The sequence below is a fragment of the Neovison vison genome, chromosome 7, assembly GCF_020171115.1.
Source record: "Neovison vison isolate M4711 chromosome 7, ASM_NN_V1, whole genome shotgun sequence".
Classification (NCBI taxonomy): Eukaryota; Metazoa; Chordata; class Mammalia; order Carnivora; family Mustelidae; genus Neogale; species Neogale vison.
The window spans coordinates 109,775,533-109,799,102 of record NC_058097.1 but is presented as its reverse complement, the minus strand read 5'-3'; the positions used below and the strand labels follow the sequence as shown (position 1 = coordinate 109,799,102).

The window sequence follows — 23,570 nt, the reverse complement described above, 5'->3', positions numbered from 1 at the left end:
AGAGAAGTGACTGCGGTGTTGGCATTGGAGCTACCTGACAGCGAGGGGGTGGGGAGGGAGGGGGGCGGGGGGGGGAGAGTCGCTTGGAAGGAGGGGGGCGTGGGCTTTGCCCGAGTGTGGCATCAACCCAAAGGCTCAGGGAATCGTAATTCCCATCCCGTGCCACAAGACCAGGAAGGGTAGTCAGTGGGGACAACGGGGTCCCGATCCCCCTCATGGCAGGCAACAGGCAGGCTGGGGGTTCTAGTCATTCCCAAGGAAGATTAGAAAAGCACCCTTCAAAAAGCAGCCTTATTTTAGGCTATTTGAAAGTGAGGAGAAAAGCTATACGACCTGGGGACCCCACCCCCAGCAAATAAGGCACATATAGGATGGGACGAGGGCGGTGCCTTCTCCCAGCAATCCCCTCCCCGACCCAGAGCAGGACTGAGGGCCTGGACTGGGCAGCAGGGGAAGGAGGAAAGGGCCCCGGGGAGGAACACCTCCCTCCCTGGCTGCTGGCACCACTGAAGCTGGTCCTTGGAAACAGGTTCAGGAAGAGACATACCTGCCTGAAAAGAAGTCTCCCCGCCCATCCCTAACTTGACCGTGGCCAAGTAAGCCTGGCTCCCACCACAACCCTCTGGGTTGTACAGCTTCAAGGAGCAGCAGCGGCTTGTTCTGGGGAGCAGAGTAAGGGAGGGATGTCCTGGCATCCTGTTTCCCTTTCCAAGGCTGATGAGGAAGGGGTTCTCTCTCTCGTCTCCTCCTTCCTCAGGAATCCCCTATGGGACACCTGGGACTTTCCCAGCCCCTGCAGCACTCTCGTCCCGCCCTGTGCTCAGTCTCCACCTGCTGAATACCTACCATCCTTCTGCTCCAAGCAGGGTCCCACCTGGTCCAGGAGTCTCCTTCTGATAAATCCAGCCTGCACACCCCTCCTTCCCAGAAGCCTTCCAGCACCCAGCTTGGCACTTCCTATCACAGCTTCTTAATACTGGAAGGTACTTTTGATGCGAAGAGGCCTTCAAGAAGCCTGGTTTAGCTGTCTCAGGTTTACAGGTGAGGATACGAAGACCATGAACACTAACGATATTAACAATGGCAAGTACAGCGAGTGCTATGTGCTGGTTGCTTCCCGTGAATGAACCTACGCCAGCCTCACATTGAAGCTCATTGTATAACTGAGAGAGCTGAGGCACAGAGAGGCAAAGTAGCCTGACCCAAGATTGTGCAGAAAAGAAGAATCAAGGCCAGGATTTGAACCTTGAAAGTCTGGTTCTGGAGTCTATGCCTTGTTTCTTGCCTTAATCTAGTTTAGGTTTTTATTGTCTCCCTTGCTCATCTATGTCTGTCTCTTCTTCTGTGCAGTTTTGTCTTATCCTTCCCTAAACTGCGCCCCCCCACCCCGCCCCCCTGGGTCCCATCCCGGCTGCGCAATGGCTGAGCACAGCAGGTGTCTTGGAAGGTGTCCGAAGCAGGGTCACTGGTCATGTAATGGAACACTCCTGACACCAGGTGGCAGCATCGGCCAGGAGTGCTCTCAGAACTGCACCGCGCCCCGTCAGTCAAATAAAAATTTAAACTTTTATTTCTGGTACAAATGATAAATACTTTGCATTAAAAATCTGGGATTCAAGTTTTCCTCGTACTTCATGCTCCCTCCCTACCCCAGAGCCTTACAAAAATATTTCCGTTTAGAGTGCAGGACGCTGGTGCCTGTGGTACCCACAGGGTCTGGGCCGGGGTGGGGGTGGGGGAAGGCACATATGGTTTGTCTCCGGGCTGGGAGGTCCTCCCGTGCACCAGCGTTGGAGGCCAGCAATGACAAGAATGTGCTGTGATCTGGTGTAGGGGCTACGGCGATGGTCCCTGGCAACCCCCGCTCCAGAGCGGGGATCCTCTCCTTAGTGGGCATTGGGTGGTGCAGAGGGACCGGCTCCTTCCAGATGGGTAAGTCGGGGAAGGGGTGTGTGTGTGTGTGTGTGTGTGTGTGTGTGTGTAGGTCGGTGTCACAGGCACAGACACCTTCCAGGATCGAAACCTTCAGAGTTAAACAGAGTCACGGGCCATCACATTTTGGTTGCTTGAAAGAGAACACTTCAGGGGGAGCTTAAGGGGAAGGGGGCAAATCTGGAGAGCCCCCTTCTCTCTGTCCCCAAGGGAGGCACAGGGTGGGTGGGTGGGTGGGGCTGCCTCCATGAGTTAACCCCTGCCATGCCACACCCCGTTTCACAGTCTCACGTGATGGGGCCAGAGGCTCCCGGGCGATCGAGGGAAATAAGGCATCCGTGGGAGGGGTGCCACCCGCTCTGGTGGCCTGGGGAAGAGCGGGGAACCCAGAGCAGCCACCTCAGGGACCACCGTCTTCTCCCCTGCCCAGCTAGGGCTCCTCGTCCCAGAGGCACAGCTGCCTGCGGGGCACGTAGAAGTCAAAGCTGTAGTTCTTCTGGCAGCTGCGGATGCCGCACCTGTAGGGGGCCGGCCGATCGCGGCTGTGGCAGTATTTGAGCAAACACGGGTACCAGGCCAGGCTAAGGCCATAGCGGCAGATGCATGGCCTCCCACTGTCCCCCACCTGCCTGCAGCGCTGCAGCCCCGAGGGCTCTGTGGCCTCAGGCAGAGCCTCAAACACGGAGCTGTCCACACCTGGCAAAGAGAGGCGGGGGTCAGCGGGGGGGAAAGAGAGGGCACCCCCCCACCCCAGACCCGCGCTCTGGCCCTGCACGGCCTCCTGGGGCCTCCCGTCAACCCAAGGAGCCAAGTACCCGTTCTTGGTCTCCTGGCTGATGGGTGAGAAACCCAGCCCAGAGGGGTTTAGTGATCTGCCTGAGGTCACAGAGGGAGTGGAGTGATGAGGGAACGCTGGGCCATCTGATTTCAAGGCCTCCACGTGGCAACGCCGCCCTATGCTTAGAAACATCGCTGTACTAGAATGTGACGGAGTAGAGAGTCAAGGAGGGCGGCTTCAAGGAGGTGGCACGTATGCAGGGCACACGCATGGGTGCGGGAGGGAGATGGCGGTGACCTGGCCCCTGACATCGGCTCAGTGGCCGTGGGAGGGACCGGCCCCGGGGGGTAGGGGGCTGTTTCAGACTTGCACCGCAGTGTGGGGTGCAGCTCACCAGGGAGGGCTGTGTGTGGAGGGCATGAGCACAGCTCTCTGGGCGTTTCGAAATCCAGGGGAGCCCTGGGAGGAGCAGGCACTTGCCCAGTGTTCAGCCGGCTGGGCAGGAGGACCAGGGACCTGGACTAAAGCTGTGCCATCTCCTGGTGTCCTCTACACGGAGGACCCAAGGACGGTCCTGGGAACAGTGTCAGGAGAGGTACCGGCGGCAAAGCCACACAGGCCTAAAGGCAGGGAGCCCACAGAGACTCCGGGGCTCTCAAGGAGCTCGGCGGAGAGCTGCTCACACCAGAGGAGACACGAAAGAAAGGAGAGGTGCTGACTTCCGAGGGGACAGCAGAGGTGGGCGTGCAGGAATGGGTGTCTTTGGGCATCCCCTGGACCCTGCAACTTGGGCCTCCCTCCATGATGAATGTCCCATCTGTGTTCTCACTAAGGGAAGGAACAAGGTAGGCGCTGCCTGGGTATCTCCCTCCACAGGACCTAGCAAGTCACAGTTCTGTGTGTCCCTACCTGGGAAGGGTCACTTTCTTCTGGCTGACTCCTCTCACTGAAGAGCCACACGGGCACCCCTTCCTCCAAGAAGCCTGCCCTGACCAATCCCAGCCCAGCTTCAGGGACCCTCTGCCGAACTCCCGAATCTCACGACTCTCTATCCTGGCCAAGGCGACTCCACCGTGGTGGCACCCCGCTGACCTTGCTCCAGCCAGAACCGGACGTCCTCCTGGCGAGTGTAGATGCTCTCTGCGGCCTCAGCGCACACGTTGCGGAGGTGGGGGCTCAGCAGGCCCCCCTGGCTGAAGTTGACGGCGACGTCCATGTGCAGGTGCTCCAGGCCCCGCACCTCCTCGGCCTGCCGCACCGCCCGTGGGTTCTTCTGCGGGGAGAAGAGCCGCTCCCACCCGGCCTCAGAATGCTCTGCCCACCCCTTGCTTGGTGCCCAAGTGTCAGGCAAGCCAAGGCTGGTGGTGTTCAGAGCCCTGGGGCAGGCTGGCCATCAAGGGGCGCTAAGCATCGCCTCCACTTGGTGGAGAAACCAATGTTCAGGGCAGAGCCAAGCCCTTCCAGCTAGCCACCGGCTGACGTCTGAGGCTGACGGGGAATTCTGACAGTGGCTGGGGGTGGTGCAGGTGGCCAGCCAGGCAAGCTGTCCCAAAGCAGATGACCTCTGGAGTCCCAAACTTTCCAACATGCAGGGGGTGGGGTCTCTGGGAAGGGCCTCGAACAGGCCATGCTGGAGGGTTCTGGAACTTAGGTGAGGCTGGGGAGAGGCCCAGGGTCCAGGAAGGGTCGGGGCACAGGCCAGCAGGCTGGAGTGTGGTGAGCACGGTGTGCTTTAGCTCGTTTAATTCCCAGAACTCATTTCTCAGTAAGAAAATAAAGGCCTTGGGGTGCCTGGGTGGCTCAGTGGGTTAAAGCCTCTGCCTTTGGCTCAGGTCATGATCTCAGGGTCCTGGGATCGAGTCCCACATCGGCCTATCTGCTCAGCAGGGAGCCTGCTTCCCCCTCTCTCCTCTGCCTGCCTCTCCGCCTACTTGTGATCTCTGTCTGTCAAATAAATAAACAAAATCTTAAAAGAAAAGAAAAGAAAGGCCTTGCTGGCGAGGTCACTCCTGCAATGTCACCTGGATGAGGAGTGGTGGTAGATTTGACTTCAGAGTTCCAGCCCCCAGCCTTCACCATAAAGGGGGAAGAACTGAGATTAGGGGACTGGAGGGATCTGGCAGTTGGGGGGGCCCTGCAGATTAGCGATCTGGGTGATGGGGTTCAGTATGGCCTAGGGCACAATCAGGGGGCTGGGGAGTACAGGGTGAGAGTGGGGTGCCAGGGAAGAGGGCCAGGGTGGGTCAGGGGCTGGGTGGGAGACTGAAGTTGGGGTAGGGTCCAGGCTTGGGGCCAGGCTGGCTGCAGGGCTTGGAGCGGGGGTGGGGGGGTGGCGGGGGGGGGGCAGCAGCCAGGCCGGGGCAGGCCTGAGGCGAGCACTCACCTGTCGAAGCTTTGCCATGGCCTCACTGGGGATGATCTCATTGTGGTGAAGCCGGGTGACAAAGCAAAGTGCCTGGAACTGACTCTGCCCCTTCTCCAGCTCCCCCAGGATCAGGGCTCGGAAGATCTTCACATCCTGATGGGAAAGGGCAGGAGGATGGGGACCTGCTGGAGCCGGTGGGCGCCTCTCCGCAGCCCACCCAGCTCTCTGCTCAGGCCTTGGACGCAGGTCCAGACCCTGCCTTGCAATAGACATTTCCCTCCTGCTGACCTAGGAATTTTCTTCTTTCCCATTTAAACCCATGACTTGAAAGAAACACACCCCAGATGTTCCAAAGCCTCCTGGCAAATCTCACCGCAGGAATCATCGGAAAGCGTTCCCAAACACAGCCCTTTACAAGTACAGAACTTCACCTGAAAAGAAACAGCACCTTTGTTTGGTGCCTGGTTCTTTCACAGCTGGGCCCTCGGTGGCACCCCTGTGGCCCCCAGATCAGGGTGGGTCACAGCTCCTATAAACTACTGGACCAGGCGTACTAGGGGAGGGACTGAACTTCTGACAAGCCTACATCCCAGAGTTCCTCTCACAGACATTCTTATTCGGGAGGCCCAGAAACTGGTGCCCCTCAAAAGGCCTCAGGGTTTCTGATCCGCTGGCCTCCTGGCCATCCCCACATCAGAGGGAGGGAGGGGGCGCAGGATGGGGCTGAGGGCAGACACCGCGCAGGCCGGCTGTAGCTGTTGCCAACTTCTGGCGAGACAGACTGGCGTGGCTCACCTTTCCCCTCCCCTCTCCACTTCCCCTTTTCCCATGGGGTTACTAATGGCATTACCAGCAGGCCAATGGCTCTTTCCTGTTCCTCAGGCATTGCATGAATGGGGGGCTGGAGGGGAGCAGAGGGAGAAGGGAGAGGGGCCGCAGGGGAGGATGGGGTCCCCCTCCCAGTCTGGCTGCTGGAACCCTGTGCTCTCACCCAGCTCTGGGCCTTGGCTAACTGCTCCCAGTGAGAAGTCAGCAGGTCCCAGTCAGAAGTGGTCTAAATCTGTCAAGAACCCCCCCACCCTGGCCAGGGAGGTCCCCTGGCCATAATGACCTTCCCCGTCCACTGTCCCAACGGCCCTGTCTTGGCACTGGGCATACACAGCCCTGCTTGCTGTGCCTCTTTCAATGCACGTGCCCTGGCTTCACCCACTAAGAGAGGCCGCATTCTCGGAGGGCTTCCTGAGCGCCCACTAGAGTCCACGTGCTCTGAAACGGGGGCTGAGGGATCCCTTGGGTTCCTGTAACACAACGAGGGGGAGCTGCACCCCAACTCTGCAACGTAGTAGCCAGGGCCCAGCCATAGGTTCCAGCTTCTGTAAGCTTCACGTGTAAGACGGGGACACTGAGGCATTTAGCTGGTCAGGTTGTGGTGAAAACTGAGTGAGTGTGCAGGGCCTAGAAGAAAGTCCACCACCACCCAGTGCTCAGCAGGGGCTCGCTGGGGGCATCTCCTCCCTGCAGGTGACTGGAGCCCGTCACTGCCACTATCCCACAAAGCCCCATGAGCTTGTCAAGTCCTTTGCCTCTCCAGGGACATTTCTCTTGATTCCTTTTACTACAAATGATCTCTAGGACAAGGGGGGTGTGGGCATGTGTGGGAAGATTTTCCACCAATAGTGCAGAAAGGGAGACAGGCCCAGCTGGTGAGAACGTCCCCATGAGGGTTTTGTTGATGCCAGACTTGTGGGGAAGGTGAATCAGAGCTCGGGTGAACCCCAGCTTCCTCTCGACAGGAAATCCGCTCTTGGGCCATGAGGCTGGACTCTCCCCGCCCTGCCAGCCTGGGCCACCGGATCTTTCATTTGCTCGGGTCGACTGGAGGCTGGCCCATTCATGTGCTTTCCACTTGGGGCTCACTTCCTGCCAGGTGAGACCCGATACCAGACTTCCCCTCTGAAGGCTGGAGTCAGCTGGGTGTCCCTGGCAGGACCCGGTGGGGCGGGAGCTGACATCTATCTCCCGGGGATTTTCAGCAATGACTCTTTAAAAGAGCCTTATCTGTGGGGCGCCTGGGTGGCTCAGTGGGTTACACCTCTGCCTTTGGCTCAGGTCATGATCTCAGGGTCCTGGGATTGAGCCCCGCATTGGGCTCTCTGCTCAGCGGGGAGCCTGCTTCCCCCACTCTCTGTCTGCCTCTCTGCCTACTTGTGATCCCTCTCTCTCTCAAATAAATAAATAAAATCTTTAAAAAAAAAAAAAAGGAGACTTATCTGGAACAGTCACAGTGTCCTCTTCAAAGCCACCTCCACATGCCAAACCCTGGGGTCCGATGGCTGCGGAGTGGTCCCTCTGCTCAGGGATATCCCCTGCCCACCATTAAGAGAAAGCATGGACTCTTGGACCAGACCAGGGGGTAAACCATCATCTGTTCTAGTCTTTCCCTCACTCTGTTGTATTAAACAACGTCGGCAACATCAGCAAAATGATACCAAAATGGGAATTTGACGGTGGGTAAAGACAGGGACTGAGGATTTCTCATTGACAGAGACGATCTACCTATGGAGGGCACGGATTTATTGAAGTTTATAACTGGAAGGGACAAGTCATTGTTATTATGAGTCAAATAGGATGGATTGTCCTGTTTAAAATCTTTACAACAGGAGGTAGGGAGGATGATTATGACTTAGTTGGGAATGGGTTACTTGCTCAAGGTCATGGGACTAGGAGGAAATGAGGCTGGAATTTTAACCCTGGGCAGTCTGACTCCTAAGCCTGCGCTCTCTCGGCCACAAGGCCCCACTGCCTCCCAGATGTCCTCGGTGGCTCGAGAAACCAAAGCCCAGGCCCAGAGAGGCGGGGTGGTCTGCCCTTGGCCACGCTATTGTAAATGGCAGAACCAAGATCAGAACTCAGTTTCCTCTTCCAGCCATGCCTGGAAGTCCTGTGTAGACCCGCCCTGGGAATGTGGAAGCTGGCATTCACAGTTCTGTGTGACTAAAAAGAACCATCGTCTGACACAGAGAGGAGGGCTCCCGAGGCCAGGTCACCTTTCTGTCCCACCTGCCAGCCTGCCCAGAACCTCTGCAGACCCTACATTCCCCAGTCTTCCTAGCCCTATTTCTCCACAAAAACCACCTTCTACTTGCTGACCCTGGGAGGGAGGGGCCACCCCTAACTTCTGGACCTACTTGGCTCCATTATCCTGGCCGGTGTCCCTCCTACCTTCTACTCTCTACACCTGACTCACTGCCAAGGTTCCAGGGGCCCCTCTCCCTCCGCACAGAGGAAAGGGCAGGGGGACAGGTCTCCCTGCTTCAGCAAACATCTGGCCAGATGCTAGGCCCCGGCCAAAAGGAAGCCTGGCTCCCAAGTTTCCTCCTTGCCCGAGGGTGCCCTGGGATGAGTCACCCGGATGTGGCCAAGGCAGATGGCACAGCTGGGGATGTCCTGGCACTGGAGGCAGGTTTCTCAGGTCCAGGACTCAGGCTTGGACTCCCGAAATGGCAGTTTCTGTAAGGCTACTGCTTGTGTGAGCTCCTGGGAATCTCTAGCCCATCGAGAAGCCGCAGAGCCTCCCGGGACCAGGCCTGACCCCCCGGGCACCAGGGAGAGGCTCGTGTGCCATGGAGGTCACGAGCACTGGCTGAAGTCCCTTGTGGTTTTAAGCAAAGCTCAGGAGAAGACGGGTTGTAGGACAGCCCGGTAGTCACGAGCAAAGGCTCTGGTGTCTACACTACCTAAGTTCCAATGCTGGCTTTGCTGACACCAGCCGTGGGACCTTGGGGGAATGCATGTCCCTGTACCTTAGTTTCCACATCTGTCAAATGAGTTAAACTAACAATACCTACACCTCCGGGGATTACTGTGAGGAGAAAATGAGTGAAAGGTCTCAGAACACAGTGGGCTGAACCCTTTGTCTAGTATCGCTGTGATCTCGGCCTGGCTCCAGCTGTGATCTCCTCCAGACCTGTCCAAGCAGGAGCAAAGACTGTTCTCCTCAAGATGCACCTGAGGCCCAGAGAGGTCGGGGGACTCCTCTGGGGCTTGTAAGGAATCTGCAAACCCGTGAGAGAGCACTGGTTAGCATTACATAGGGCACAGCCTTCACAGGCACCAGGCTAAGTGGGAAAATGGCCAAGATCAAGGCAGAGGCCCCAATCTTCAAGGAGCTGATGGAGAGGCTGACTTCCTATGACAGTCAGTGCACCACATAAGGCCTGGGGTTGAGGTTTATGACAAGCGCTATGGGGCAAAGGATGGATGAAGGGGCACTTGCTGTCCCCTTAGGGAAGGAACTGGGAGGTGGGAAGGGAGGGAAGATTTCTCCAGAATGAGGGACACTTCAGGGGTCCCAGACAGTCCAAGGATGGGGGGGTGCTTTCTAGCAAAGAGAGAGAGGAATTTACACAAGACAGGGAGATGGGAGGCTCTCCTAAGACCCCCACCCAATCTGTCCCTCCACGTTGGTACTGATCTGCCCAATGCCCTTTGGAAGCTCCTTTTGCCCTCGCCCTAAAGCTTAGCCTCCTGAGGCTGGCCTCCACCGCCACCGCCAGCTTGTCTTGAACTCCCTGAGCATTGAGCTAAAGGGCGGGCAGTTCCCAGAAGAAGTGATGAGGCCTTGGGTCTGTCCCTGAGCTGATCCCTCTGCTGGGGCTGCCCCGTCCCCCTCTGCCTATCATCTCTCAGGGCTCAGTTCCAATGCCTCCCCTCCTCCAGCCTGTCCTCCCAACGCTGCCCTCACCAACCTGCCAGCAGACTCAGGAGGCCCAGCTCCTACCCTCGACAGCACAAGCTCAGTGGTCTGTGGCCATCTCCTGCCGTACCTTCCAGACTCAGCTCCTTGAGGCTGGGAAAGCATCTTATTGGCAGTGATTCCCCGCCCCTAGACCACAGCAGGTGCTCCGTACTTGCCTGGGAATGAATGGACGGAGGAAGGAGCACACAAAGGAGAGCATGGAAGCATCCTGAGCAAACCACCAGGGACGGGGTGGGGTGAGGGAGGGCCAAGGCGTCGGAGGAAGAGGCTGGTACGAGGGGCTGAACAGTGGGTCTCAGAGTCCAGCCGAGGAGTCTGAGCTCAAGCTAGCCCATCACTGGAAGTCACTGGTGGGTTCTGAGCTGGATCCGAAACTTGAGCTGTGTCGGTCCAGTGTGCACCTGATTTAAGTACCTTCATAGAGGACCCCGTCCTCCTGTGGCATCTTTTGCCCTGGCAACAAGTCATCCAGGTCCCACATAAAATCTGCCCCTGGTTCAAGGGCAGAAATTAGACCTGACGTAGGCAGTACCTTCAGGGTCTGGCCCAGAACTTGGAGCTCAAAGCTTTGTAGCTGAGTGAAGGCCCCCTGCACGCATGCTCTGGGGTCTCTCTCAGCTGCCATCAAGAAGACTGGTAGTCCTACAGGCTGGTGGTCCCCGCCCCCCACTGTCATTTCGGCTTTTAGCAGGTTCAGGGTATCACTTGGTTCATGACCCAGTGAGGTTCTGGCTGGGGACATGACCTTCAGAAGTCGTGCGGCCGCAGAACCAGGACCAGCAGCTGGACCTCCTGACTCATGGTCCAGTGATCCTTATGCTCCTCTGAGCCCCCCGACCCCAGTCAGCCCTGGTGCACACACTGTCCTTCTCTGGGTTCGCCCCCTGCCAGGCTGCACTTCGGAGACCTACTGCATCTCCCCGAGAGAAGGCGGCGCTGACCCAGCTGTGCCTGGGCTCTGGGTGAACACCTAGGAAGACAGCCCACAGCTGCTCTAGGAAGCGCAGGGGCCCAGCCCTGTGCCCCAGAATGGCAGACATCCTGTGCCAGGCCCAGGTGCAGCCTGGAGCGGGCACCCTGCTCTCCCCTGCCGACTTGCAGCCTTAGAGTAGATGCCGGAGAGGGAAACAAACTTCTCTCTTGCCTCGGCTGCCCTTGGGGTTTTATGTTACAGTCCAGCGGAACCCTGGCTCATGCACGCGGATGCCCACCTGCTTTCCACCATTCACAGACCACACGTCTGTCGTCTTTCTTGCGTACTTGGTGCTTCTCGAACAATCTCTTTCACACACAGCTGCTCCCGTCTCTCCCGCCCCGACAGTTGCTCCCAGGAACAAGCTGCCTCCCTCTGTGTCCCCCCCCCATGGAGCCTCCACTTCCCCCCTTTCTCTGAGCCTCAAGCACTCCCCCGTGCACCCTCTCACCCAGCCCCCTCCTCCAGAGAGCCCGCCTGCTCTCTCGGCCCAGCCCTCCGCCAACGGGGAGCCGGAGACTAAAGGGGCCAGCCTGGGGAGCCACTCCACCACTCCCGGCCCTGCCGGACATCCAGGCTGGGGGTCTTCTCTCCGGGATTCTTGCAGAGCACCCCTGTCCCCCACCGCTCCTCGCTCTCGGGCCCTGGGAACGTGTTTTGCTGTCTTTGTCTCCTTCCCATCACAGCACAGCGTGTGATTCCACGGCCTGCTGAGCCAATCTAAATATTTATCCCTGTGCTCCCGGCTGGGGCTGCTTCATGGCCAGAGAGGGGGCCCGGTTTCGGAGATGAGGGGAGGCAGCCAGGAACCAGCACCTTCCTAATCCCATGCTGCCTGCCCCGTGGCAGACACGGGAGCACCTGGGTGATTCTGCCCAGTGTCCTTGAGCAGGAACAGGGGTGAACAGAATTGACCCAAAGCCAGCCCAAGCCCACTCCCACGGCCGTGCCCGGGGACTCAGGCTGGCCCTGTTACCGGGAACCTGTAACCCCTCAGGGCTGCGCTGGGACAAAAGCTTCTTGTTAAGGGGCTTTAGTGCAGCCACAGGCCATGAGCAGTGGCCGCTTGCTCTGCCCCAGCCCCCTGAGCCCCCAGTTCTCTGTCAGCCAAATCGCAAAGGTCACTACTATTCCAACTGCCCCAGGGAACAATGTGAGGCTTTATGTGGATCAACTGTGGCCCACTGTCCCGCTGACTCAGGGCTCCTGAGATGGGGCTCCCGACTCCTCTCTCGCCCAGATTCCCAGCCCCAACACCTCCCTTGCTCCCTGCCCTTTATCGAATGCACAAGTGGCAGCCACTTCAACACTTGCCAACTTATGGGATGGAAGGTTCTAATGATGCTCTGGGCCCTAGAGGGGAAGTAATGGGCTGGAATGTTGTGTTTCCCAGCGAGGAAGGAGAGCTGGGGCGGGGGCACCGGGCTGGCCCCGTTACCTGACTCCTCCCGTGCCTCCGCCGGCCTCTGCTGTGTGACCGCCTCTTAGACCTGGCTTCTCACCAGCCTAGGAGCATCACCAGATCGTCTCCTCCTGGCCTGTGCTGCGTCTGAGCCTTGGACTCAGGCATATCCTCTGAGAGGGTGAGTGGCTTGTCCAGTCGCCTGACCGGGAAAGGGCGGACTAATGTACACAGCGAACGCTCAGGAGTCTCGGAGAGATCTCTTCCAAATGTTCCCCGTGCCCTGACCCCTCCAGCGCAAGAGTCTCGGGCACAAAGCTGCCAAGGGGTCAGGACTCATGCCAAGGGGTTATTGGCTCAGGGAGAAGGGGTCCAGCCCAAGTCTGTACAGAGGAGGGTTTGTTCCCTTGCATTAAGGTTTTCTGTCAGGCTCTTTCCCTTTCCCTCCTCAATTCGGGTTTCTTTAGCCTTCTGGAAGGAGCCTTCTTATGGTACCATGCACAGTCAGTCACTATACAGTGGACGGATCCCTGGGTCAGAATCCAGGATCACCAGCTACTCAATCTTGTCAAAGAGCCTCAGTTTGCACACCTGCAGAATGGGGCAACGCCTGCCTCATGATGCAGCAGGGAGCCTCAGATGACCCTGTGCATCAAAGCAACCAACAGCAAGGGACCACCCAGCGGGTGAGATCCGGGGACGTGCATGTCCCATCACGAGGCTGCACCGTCTTCCTGGGAACAGGAGTCTGTCCTGAGTTTTTCTATAACCACTGCCGTCACTGCTTCTCTGCAGCCTGGGCCACCTGGTAGGGAAGAGCCCCACTCTGCCTCCCCCCATCTTATTTCTAGTAGCACCCTCCCTCGGTCCAGGGGACAGTCTTCACTGCCTGATCCAGGATCTTTGGCTAGGACTTCCCCCGACGTTGGCATTCGACTCCAGGGAGCACGTCTGAACCTTCAGGCAAGCCCGTTGATCCCTGATCCATGGAGGAATTCCTCCAACATGGCAGAGAGACTGCTGGTAGATCTGAGGGCTCCAGGGACACGAGACAGGTCATTGCATCTCATGACTTCTCATAAACTCTTCAGAGGAAAGGTCTGGACTCCAGAGACGTCTGGGCCTCTCCTGAGAGCATCTCTGCTGCCCTCTGTTCCCCACAAAGACAACATATCCATCACACGCCTGTGTTCCAAACTGCTACGTTTCAGGGACCTCACATAAGGCAAGGGGAGCGGGAGACTGGTGTCTAAAAACTTCTCCTATCTGACCTCCGTGGGATGTGATGATCTGGTTATAATAAACACCCTCTGGCCCCGGCACAGTCATACGCACATTCCACATCTTCCAGACGACTTCTGATGGCATGCAGCTTCCCACGCTGCTCCCCTACCCCAACCAGGAGCCCCCAAGGCAGGGACTCTGGTGCTTTCTGGGCGGTTCCTTCCTTTGACTCCCACTCACCGGCTGGTGCTCAGGTCAGGAAACTGAGGGCTCACATTTCCACTCCTCCTGGGTCCTTCAGAGTGACCTTGGGCTGACCCACACCGCCATATGGCTCCCCTTATCTTGGCTCCAGCCCACAGCCCCTCAGGATCCCTCCCGGTGCATTTCTGGAGGCTGTGGTTTCTTCCTCCCCGCCCTCAACACTGTACCCACCACCCAGAAACAGTAGCACATGACTTTCTCCTACCTTTCGGCCCCACCCACCCATCCGGTCAACACCAAACCATGCCGCCTGGAATATGACTCATCCCCTCCCCCAGCTTTTGGACATTCAGACTGGGGGACAGAGGGGAAAGAGAACTTGGATGGGGACACCCGCTCGGGGGAGGAGGACTGAGAGGGCTGATGGACAAAAAGCCGGGTTAGAGCCTGGGGGTGGTGACGTGCCCCCTGTTCCATACGCCCGGTGAGCACGCACACACAGGTATAATTACACACACAGGACCCGGATTATAAAGGAGAGTACGGCCTAGTGGGTGTGTATTGTGAATGACAGTTTGTGTACTGAGGGCATGTGGAATGAGGCCGAATGCCTAGCCGCTGCTTCAAACACATTAGGGTTATTGTGGGTAGAATGACAGGTTGCAAAGAGGTGAGTGTGGGCTCTACCTTCATTGAACAGCCTAACCTGGGCCCTCCTCCAAGTCCCTTCCCCTTCCCTGGAGCAGCCACGCCAGTGGTTCCCAAACTCGCTGCCCACAGGAATCACTGGGGTCTCTTTAAAAAAAAAAAAACAGGGGCACCTGGGTGGCTTAGTGGGTTAAAGCCTCTGCCTTCAGCTCAGGTCATGATCTCAGGGTCCTGGGACCGAGCCCCGCATCAAGCTCTCTGCTTTGGCGGGGAGCCTGCTTCCTCCTCTCTCTGCCTGCCTCTCTGCCTACTTGTGATCTCTGTCTGTCCAATGAATAAATAAAATATTAAAAAACAACAACAACATTGCCCCCAGAGAGCAGAGTTCATAGCTGGGGAGGGCCGCCCAGGCATGGGGAGTTTCCAAGTGATTCTAATGGGGCCCTGAAGTTTGGGGGCCACGAGCCCCAGAGCTTCTTTTTAAAGCTTCAGCTCCATCTGCCTGATGGTCAGCAGCCTTGGGGCAGGGCACGCAGTGACACGGGGTGGCCACTAATAGCTCCCAGCTACTTGCAGAGTTGACAACCCTTGCCCGGGCTCTGGGCTGCGTGTCCTACAGCCAGTGGATTACTCTCATACTCTAACCGCCTACGGGGTGGCCGCGGCCGTGTGAGCAGAGCCAGACAGTGCTAGAACCCTGTCTCTTGGAGGAGGGGGGGGGTGCTGCACAGGGGGTGGGGGGGCGGTGGGGGGGCACTGCAGAGAAGGGGCTGGGGTTGGGTCTAGGACGGGCCAGACCCAGGGCTCTGTGATGCCTCCAGCCAGGGGCACTGCCCACAGCCCCCTGGATTTTGGCAGAACAAGAATGACGGCTCTGGGCTCAGAGGGGCTGGCCAGCAATTGTGGAGGGTGACAGTTTTCTGTGTCAACTTGACTGGGTGAACGGATGTCCAGAGAGCCGGTGAAACATTACAGCTGGGTGGATCTGTGAGGGTGTTTCCAGAAGAGACGAACATTTCAACTGGCAGAATGAGTCAAAACGATAGGCCCCCCAGTGTGAGGGGTACCATGCAGTCTGGAGAGGGTGTGGGTAGAAGAGAAAGCAGAGGAAGGGCCAACGTGCCCTCTACCTGAGCTGGGATGTCCACGTTCTGCCCTCAGTCACTGACGCACCTGCTTCTCAGGCCTTCAGACTCCGGCGGAAACCACACTGCCCGCTTCCCTGGGCCTCTGGTTTTCACATGGTAGATCGTCGGGCTTCTGAGCCTCCAAAATCATGGGAGCTGATCTCTTGCAACGTTTCTTTCTCTAGCTCTTGCTCTATGTCCTGTCATTTCTGCTTCTCTGGAGAGCTTCAACACACAGTGCTTCAAGAAGGCTATGGTAAGAGCCTAAAGGCACTTCCAGGCTCAATGCTGACTTTGTGTGCGACTCTGGGTCCGTCCTTCAACCTGTCCGAGTCCAAGCTCAGCAGGGAGGACCCACGATGAAATGTGACATGGGCAACGATTACAAAAGTTCACGGTCTTCTATTTCTCAAGCACTTAGCACAGCAGCCAATGCCTAGTGGGTGCTTCAGACGTATTACCTGATTGGTTCTTTTGATAGTCATGGGACTGTTAACTGTCATCACCCCCCTTGTATAGATGAAGAAAAGAAGGCCTGCTGAGATCAAGTACCCTGCCCAGGTTAAACCAGGTCTGTTTATTTCAGCCTGGACTACCTCCCCGAAGGTGAGAAAAGGGCAACAGTCGCTTTTCCTAAGTGGACTAGGGCATTTCCCCAAAGTACCCCAAATATGTTTGCTACACAAAAGAAACACAATGCTCATGATTTTTTCCCATAGGAAGAATCCTTCCTTCCAGATAGAACTTTGTGCAAATCTGCCAAAGACCGTGGAGCACGCGGAGGCCTTGGGAACTAAGTGGGCCACAGGAGAGTGGCCCAGGAGTCCCCCCAGAAGGATCCGCATATAGAAGCTGCTCTGGCTGGTGTAGACAGTAGCCTGGGGCAGGCGTGAGGGCTATTCTGCTCCGCCCAGGCTACTGGAGCAACCCGGAGCTGGAGAGCCTGTACAGAGCAGGCTTTCCGCTCTGCACCTTCCACACCCACCCACCCCCACCCCGCCCCCGGTCCTGCCCTTGCTGATGAAATTGGAGATGCCTTAGAGGGTGTGAAATGCCAGCTTCTGGGTCAGAGGCTAACCTGAAAAGTAGACTTTGGAAACCTGGGTGGAGATTTGAATCACTGCAGGGATTAAAATGGGACTCTGGCAATCCGCTCCAAATGGATTCTCTAACTGGGCCGTCTGTCCCCCAACTATGCTCTCAGCTCCAGGCCCCAGTCCTCCACCCCACTGCCACAGGGGCTCCCCCCTCTTCCTGCCTATAGGGCAAAGCAATAAAATCGTTCATGCTGCAGCCAGGGCTTATAAAAGCTCAGCCCTAGCCTTTGCGTCCTAGCCACAGCCTAACAGAGGTCCCAGGAGTGGGGAAGCCTCTCTCCAGGGTTCCAGATGCCATAGAACAATGGGCAGGAGGCAAAAAAGTAGGAGGCTCTTGGCTCAGCCAGAGGCTCACTCTCAAGGAAAAGGGGCTTCAGTGGAGGGTTAGAGAGGAAGATTAGACCACTGCCTCCTGAGGGGTCCAGCCCCTACTGGGATTTCCCGGAAAAGAACACAAGCGACAAAGTTTCCCTGGAGTATGGGTATGGGGAGGCGGGTATGTCCCCGTCAGCTTCCCTCTCTCCACACTGGCTACCCTTCCAGGCCCTGCCTGAATGGGAGAACCTAGCTTGTGCCTGCCCAGTAAGGATGGGCTATAAAGTCTTCCCACCGTGACCACCCCCCAATACTCCATGGTCTACCTATGTCCGACGTCAGTGGTAATTCAGTAGTTCGGGGACAGATTAGCAGGATCTGTCCACAGGATCCCTACTTCCACTGTCCGCAGGATCCCCCACCCTCCGTCCTGGCCCAGGCTCTCAATAGCAGTTTTGCTGGGTCCCTCACTGGCTCCCCAAATTCTGCCCATCTCCTCTCCAACTCCCACTCTCTAGAGGGAGGAGGGAGAGCGGCCTGGGCCAGGCCTGAGCTCCTCCAGCTGTCCAGTTATCTAACTGTCCCCACCTCTCCAGTCCCCCAGAGACAGGGCCTCTTTCTTAGCAGAAAAGGGGCTGGTGTGCGTGTGTGCATGTGTGTGTGTGTGTGTGTGTGTGTGTGTGTACAGCAGGAGACTCCCTTTGAGTACCTACCTCTCACCCACCCTCTTTCCTTCCAGAATTCCTGCTGCTGGGTCACCGTTAGTCCCTCGTTACCTTTCCAGGCCCATTTGCTGATAATCCCCCAGTCCCTCCATTGCCTTCCCTATCCCCAACCACCCTGAGGGCCAGCCAGGTCCACCTTCCAGTCCCTCCACAAGGTTCCTTCTAGTTCCTTACACACACACTGAGTAGAGGCTGGTTTCTGTCCCCTTTCTTGCAATCTGGGCCAAAACATGGAGGTTGGCCAGCTGTCTGGCCAGGCCGGGTAAGGAGCGGCAGCTCTCCCAGAGAGTGGGGACTTCCTGTGGGGCCTCTCGCCAGGTCGCCCTTCAGCAAGCTTTCCAGTCTTCCAAACCAGAGAGGAGAAGTAGCATCTCCTTGGCTCCGGAGGGACAGGGGACAATCCACTCTTATGCCCACCCTGCCCCCCTCCATGTCTCCACTCTAGGAAAGCGAAACAAGAGGGTTGGTTTATAGACTCCAAAACGTCAGGGCTGAGAGGCCTGGAGCCACCTCACTGACCTATACAGAGGTGACAAAGGAAAGCCGGAGAAGGAAAGGGACTTGCCCAAGACCACAGGGCAAGAACCCGTGATCTCTGATTGCTGGCCCAGGACTTTCTCCTCTAGAACAGAGAGGCAAATTACCCCAAGAAGGGAGTTAGCATTTCTGGAGAGTCAGCACCTGGAGGGCTCTGAGAGAGCTGAAAGAGAAATGGGCAACTGGCAGTCAGGGAGTGGGAATGAGCAGGGGCCTGCGAACCCAGAGCAAAGGGGCGAGAGGCTGGAGGGGGCAGCGGCGGAATTCCCCCGGGGCAGAATGAAAGGGCCAGGCTTTGGGGAGCCTGCACAGGGGTGTAGACAAGAGCCCCACGACATGACCCTGGCTAAGTCTTGTGCCTCTCCTGGCCCGCCTTCCACCTGCAGGCCTCAGTGTGACCGGGACCCCGGGGCCCTCGGGCTCCTGGGTCCCGCCGGGAGAGCGAGGGTGCCTTACCTTCTTGAAGTCAGCGGTGAAGGAGACGAGGGTGCCGTCGGGCTTGCGCAGCTCGAGGCTGATGCTGTCGGCGTCGCTGTCCGCCTGCAGGCTCTCCTCGGTGACCTGGCCGTCGGGCAGCCGCACGCGGACCCGCAGCTCAGCAGGCGCGCCCGGCCCCGCGCCCACGCCCCGCGCCGCCCAGAGCAGCGACACGAGCAGCGGCAACAGCAGCAGCAGCGGCGCGGGGGGCGCCGTGGGGACCCCGCGTCGGCCGGGCGGGCGCATCCCCGGGGGCCCGGCCGGCCGCGAGCGTGCGGCAAGGGGCGCTGCTAAACTTCGCGCGAAGTTACCGGCTAGTTCGGGGCGCGTGGCAGCGGCTCCCGGGGGGGCTCGGGCGCTGGGGGCCCGAGACGTGGCGTGGACGCACGTGGGTTGCGCTCCGCCGCGCGCCCCCCGGCGGCTCCGAGGCGGACGCGGCGCTCCCGGGGCCCCCGCGCCCGCCCACCGGCCCAGCGCCGCGACTGCCGCGGCCCCCGACTCCGGCGCTCCGAGACTCTGTTTTGCACTTTTCATTCAATCCCACCCCCCGTCACTTCCTTCGGAAAACAGAAACCACCAGGACCTGCCTTAAAGAGACCGCGCACCTCTCGGCCCTTAAAGGGCTGGAGGCGGCTCCCCGCACTCCGGCGGTGGCCCGGGGGAGGGGGCGGGGGCGGGGGACCGCCGCACAACGGCTTTGTGGGAAAAGGGCTTTCTCAATCTCCCTCCCCCCCCCTGCCGCGCCCCGTGCGACCTGGCTGTCCCGGCAAATCCCGTCCTCCCAGCAGGGGCGGGACGGGTGACTCTTCCCCCCCCTCCTCTCCCCCGTCCCCCCCCCTTTGGCTTGTTCTTGTGCCACGTGGACGAAATAATCGGGCTTGGTGTTTTAGGGGTTTTGTTTGGTCTTTGAGTTTCTCTGACACAGCGAATTTCTAAAAAGTTTTTGCAAAATCAGACCTCACCTCTCGTTCAGCCTTTTTGACTGCCCTGGGTTTGGAGGGATGAGCTGATGTTCTCGCCCAGCTTTGCCATCTCTCTGGTGTGATAGTTTGATAAGTAAGGGCACCTCTCCGGACGGGCCCCTTGGCTTGTCCCCATTTTGTGAGCTCCAGGGCACCTTTTCTTTTCAGTCCGATCTCCCCCACTAGCCAGATTCATGGCTTGTCCTCAGTCCTACCCACCTCCCCAGATCCCCATCCTCCCTCCCAGCAAATCCAGGGAGATTCAGGAAAATGACTAGCGCCTCAGGGCACTGGCGCTTGACCCACAGGGGTTTCTCCCACAAGTCCCAAGAAAACATGCCTGCCCTGCAATGTACCCCAACAGCGGCCAGGATAAGGGCAAGGGGGCTTGGGATTCCTGTTTCCTCTGAGTAACTGGATGCTTTGGGAACATTTTAAAAATTCTTTAGGCCTATGTGTTGCCCTGTGTCTAGTGGGAGTTGCTGAGACTTATGATGTCCTGCCAATTCCATTGGAACAGAAAGCCCCAGGGAAAACCTCAGAACCTATTGTTCCCCATGTCCATTTCACTTCTGTTTAGTCTCAGTCCCCCTGTTCCTTCTTAGATCTTGATCATAGATTTGAATTCTCTCTGGCCTCCTTCCCTTCCAAGTTCACCCCAGCGCAGTGTTCTTATTAGTACCAAAGATGACACGGGGTACCCAGACAGCCGGGTACTGTGAGGGTGCCCATAGCAGGCCCCGACCCTGTGAACTGCAAGGTTGGGCCTAGAACCTATCTCCTTACTGCCCACCTAGGGCTCTTCCTACTATACTCTGCCACCTGCATTGATAGGACTGAAAAGGATTCAAGAGATTATCTAACTCAGTGTCTTCCAAATTTGCCTTATCAAAAGAATCATCAGGGAGCTTGTTAAAAACAAAACAAACAAACACCTGGGTCCCTAAATTTAGCCAAACAAACACTGATAGGGAAAAAAGAAAAAAACAAACAAAAAACAAAACAAAACCCTGAGAATTTGCATTTTTAACAAAGGCCCAGGTGATGCTTGATCTAAGAGGTCTGACAGTCCGCACTTGACAGAGGGCTGAGCAGAGACGATCTAAAACAAAGAAGGTCTTTCCTGGAGAACTACTCTGGCCCCGAAGGAGTTTATCTTCACATCGGGGAGATAAGGCAGGCTGTCAGAGAATAATGGATTAGCACGGCACTCTTGGGCCCTCCCACCCTGAGCTGGCAGGACTGAAGACGAGATGGCCAGGGTTCCTGCCTGCTAAGCTACTCATCTCTGTCTAGCCTTCGAGCTGGGTCTTCCCGCATGAGTCAGTCCACAGGGTCATTAGGTCCTCACCCACATTTCCTAACTTCCCCTATTTCTGGGCCTGTCCTCATCCATCACCCACTCTGCCCCAAGCCATGTTCCCAGGCCCCTTCCCCTTCATCCCAGTGAGATCGTGGAAGTAAGCAGAGAAGCCCTGTGTGTCTGGCGGCTTCTTCTTCTTCTTTTTTTTTTTGAGTCTCTGAGGGGCTGTCTTTACCTCTATTCAAATTCGGGGTTTGAACAAAGACAGAAAACCTCATCTCCTCTATCATCCCTTTGCCCTAATCAGCTTCTTCCTTTAGTTTAACCACAGACCAAATTAGAATTTTCTTTTAAGATACAGAATATGAAGTCTCACCCCACCACGTGAATCTCCGTCTCTGTCCCTAGTCCTTCCTTTTGATTTTACCCAACCCATTCTTCAAGATCCAGGACAAAACCGGAATTTCCCAGGAAGGCTTTCTCATCTACTGACCTACAGCTTCTGCTCTGTACTTCTCTCTCTGGCCTCTGGACTCCCTCAATAACAATTATGATAGCACCTCCCATTCATTGTATCCTTATTATGTGAAAGTTCTGTGCCAAGCACTTTACATGTATCATCTTAGTTAATTTTCATGGCAACTCTCCAAAGTAGGCTCTATTCTTAGACTGTCTTTTACTGGCTAGGAAACGGAGGCTTGCAGAGGTTAAGTCATGTTCTCAGGGTCACACGAGGAGGAGGTCCAGCAGGGACTCAAACACAGGTCTACCTGGCCACAGAGCCCTTGCTAGAAACCACAACAATATGTGCCTGCCATGGCCCTTGCTTGCCGCCAGCCGCCTTTAGGCACACACCCTGCGCTATCGTCCCCCATAATCTAACGGTTTCATGTGTCATTGTCTTGTACCCCAGCCAGGCTGTCAGATTGTTCAAATGGGCCAGCCCCCATGCTTGGAGCACAGAGTGTGTCCCTTAAACCAGTCAGGCATAGAAGCATCCATTCTTTGTAACAGTAAAGGCCCTCAGAGGAAGAGCTCTAACAAGCCTAATTACCCTGACTACGACCAAACAGCCCTCATTGTCAGAACATTCTTTATGTCTAATCTCAAGCCCTCTGCCCCACCATAAACCAATTTCCTTTCTTTTCCTATCTGTCGCCCTAGGAGAGCAGTTGTGAGTAGTGGTTCAAAGCAAGGGACATCGGGATCTCCGTCCTGGAACTTGGCCACTCATGAGCTGCGTGATTCAGTGAGCCTGTTTCTTCAACTGTAAAATGGGCCTATTGATGCTTACGCCCCTGGGCTGTCTTGACAGTTACATGAAAGATGGTATACGACACACTTCACAATGTGTTTGGCATAGAGTAAAGGCCCAGTAAACCATGGCTATCGTTACTTAATGCTGTTCCTTCTCTCCCATTGTATCACATATTAAATCCCCGTGTGGCCTGCACACGAGCCCCTCCTCCCTTGGCTCACCTTCCAGACACACACACACACACACACACACACACACACACTCGTTCAAGAACACTTACAGTGCCTCAGTTTGGTAGGAAGAGAAATGTGACGCCATCTTCCAATCTGTGATGGAGAAGACAGGTGCTGACAGGGTCCTGTAGAAGTCTGAAAAGGAAACTGAACCAGTCACCTCTATCCAGAGAGGGGGGAAAATGTGATACGGAGCTTGTCTTTGCAGCAGTAGAAAGATTTTTCTTTCAATTTCTTTTTGTGGTTGGCGTTTGGCTTGGGTTACGGTAGGGCCCCCGCAGATAGGGTTGGGTTGGCCACCTGCGAGTTCCTCTGAGGAGGAACTGGGGAGGCGGTGGGGTGCTTGCTCTCCTTTGCCTCTTGAGGCCGCAAAGCACCTCACCTCACTGCCCAAGCAGAAGTGCAAATTAGCTCTACAGCATCGCACAGTGACTCAATTACATAAACCCAAGGGTGTGGTGGGAAAGTGGACTAGAGAGGCAGCGGACCGGGGTAGAGAGTGGTAAGGAAAGAGAGGCCAGGACAGCTGGGTGAGCAATTGTTCTCCCCAGGCAGAAAACCCGGCAGAGGGGAAGTTTAGATGGAGTCGGGCTGAATCAGTGACTTTCAGGAAAGGAAAAGGAAGCTTGAATAATCAGAGCTGGAAGATAAGGTACGTCTTGCTCTGATTCCAGGCCTGTGTGTCTAGAAGGTCTGGAACTTAACCATCTTCTTCTTCATGCCAGTTCTTCCAGGAGGCCTTTTCTGCTCCCCCATCTGGATGCTCACTGGTTCATCCATCCATCTATCCATCCTTACCTTCATCAATCTACCCATCCATCCCCACAACCATCCCCCCAACCATCCCTCCCTCCAACCATCCCTTCTTCCTTCCACCCATCCATCCCTCCAACCATCCATCCATCCATCCATCCACCCATCCATCTCTTCATCCATTTATCCATCCATCCATTGCTCCATCCCTCCACCCATCCCTCCTTCCACCCATTCATCCCTCCAACCAACCATCCCCCCCATCCATCCCTCCATCCATCCATCCCTCCAACCACCCACCCATTCATCCCTCCCTCCATCCATCCCTCCCTCCATTCCTCCATCCACCCATCCATCCCTCTATCCATCCCTCCATCCCTCCCTCCCTCCCTCCATCCCTCCCTCCCTCCCTCCATCCATCCACCAGTTCATCTAGGGTCAGGCACTACTGTGCTAGATGCTATAGTTACACAGTGGGCTAAGGGAGATGCAGCAATT

At 56.8% G+C, this 23,570-nt stretch overlaps 1 protein-coding gene across 2 annotated transcripts in view; it reads right to left on the bottom strand.

Annotated features, from left to right (window-relative positions):
* Positions 1-18,809, bottom strand: part of POU2F3 (POU class 2 homeobox 3) — a 102,948-nt gene extending 84,139 nt beyond the window's left edge. The window contains exons 1-4 of one of the 2 annotated variants that reach the window (XM_044258052.1): positions 18,543-18,809; positions 5,094-5,228; positions 3,803-3,983; positions 2,150-2,628 (exon numbers count right to left, since the gene is read on the bottom strand). In XM_044258052.1, the coding sequence (XP_044113987.1) occupies positions 2,363-2,628; positions 3,803-3,983; positions 5,094-5,228; positions 18,543-18,809 (849 nt within the window). In that variant the 3' untranslated portion in view covers positions 2,150-2,362. Of the gene's footprint in view, positions 1-2,149; positions 2,629-3,802; positions 3,984-5,093; positions 5,229-12,245; positions 12,677-18,542 lie in introns of those variants that run through there. The other variant, XM_044258053.1, reaches the window with a different exon arrangement.
* Positions 18,810-23,570: the final 4,761 nt, after the last annotated feature.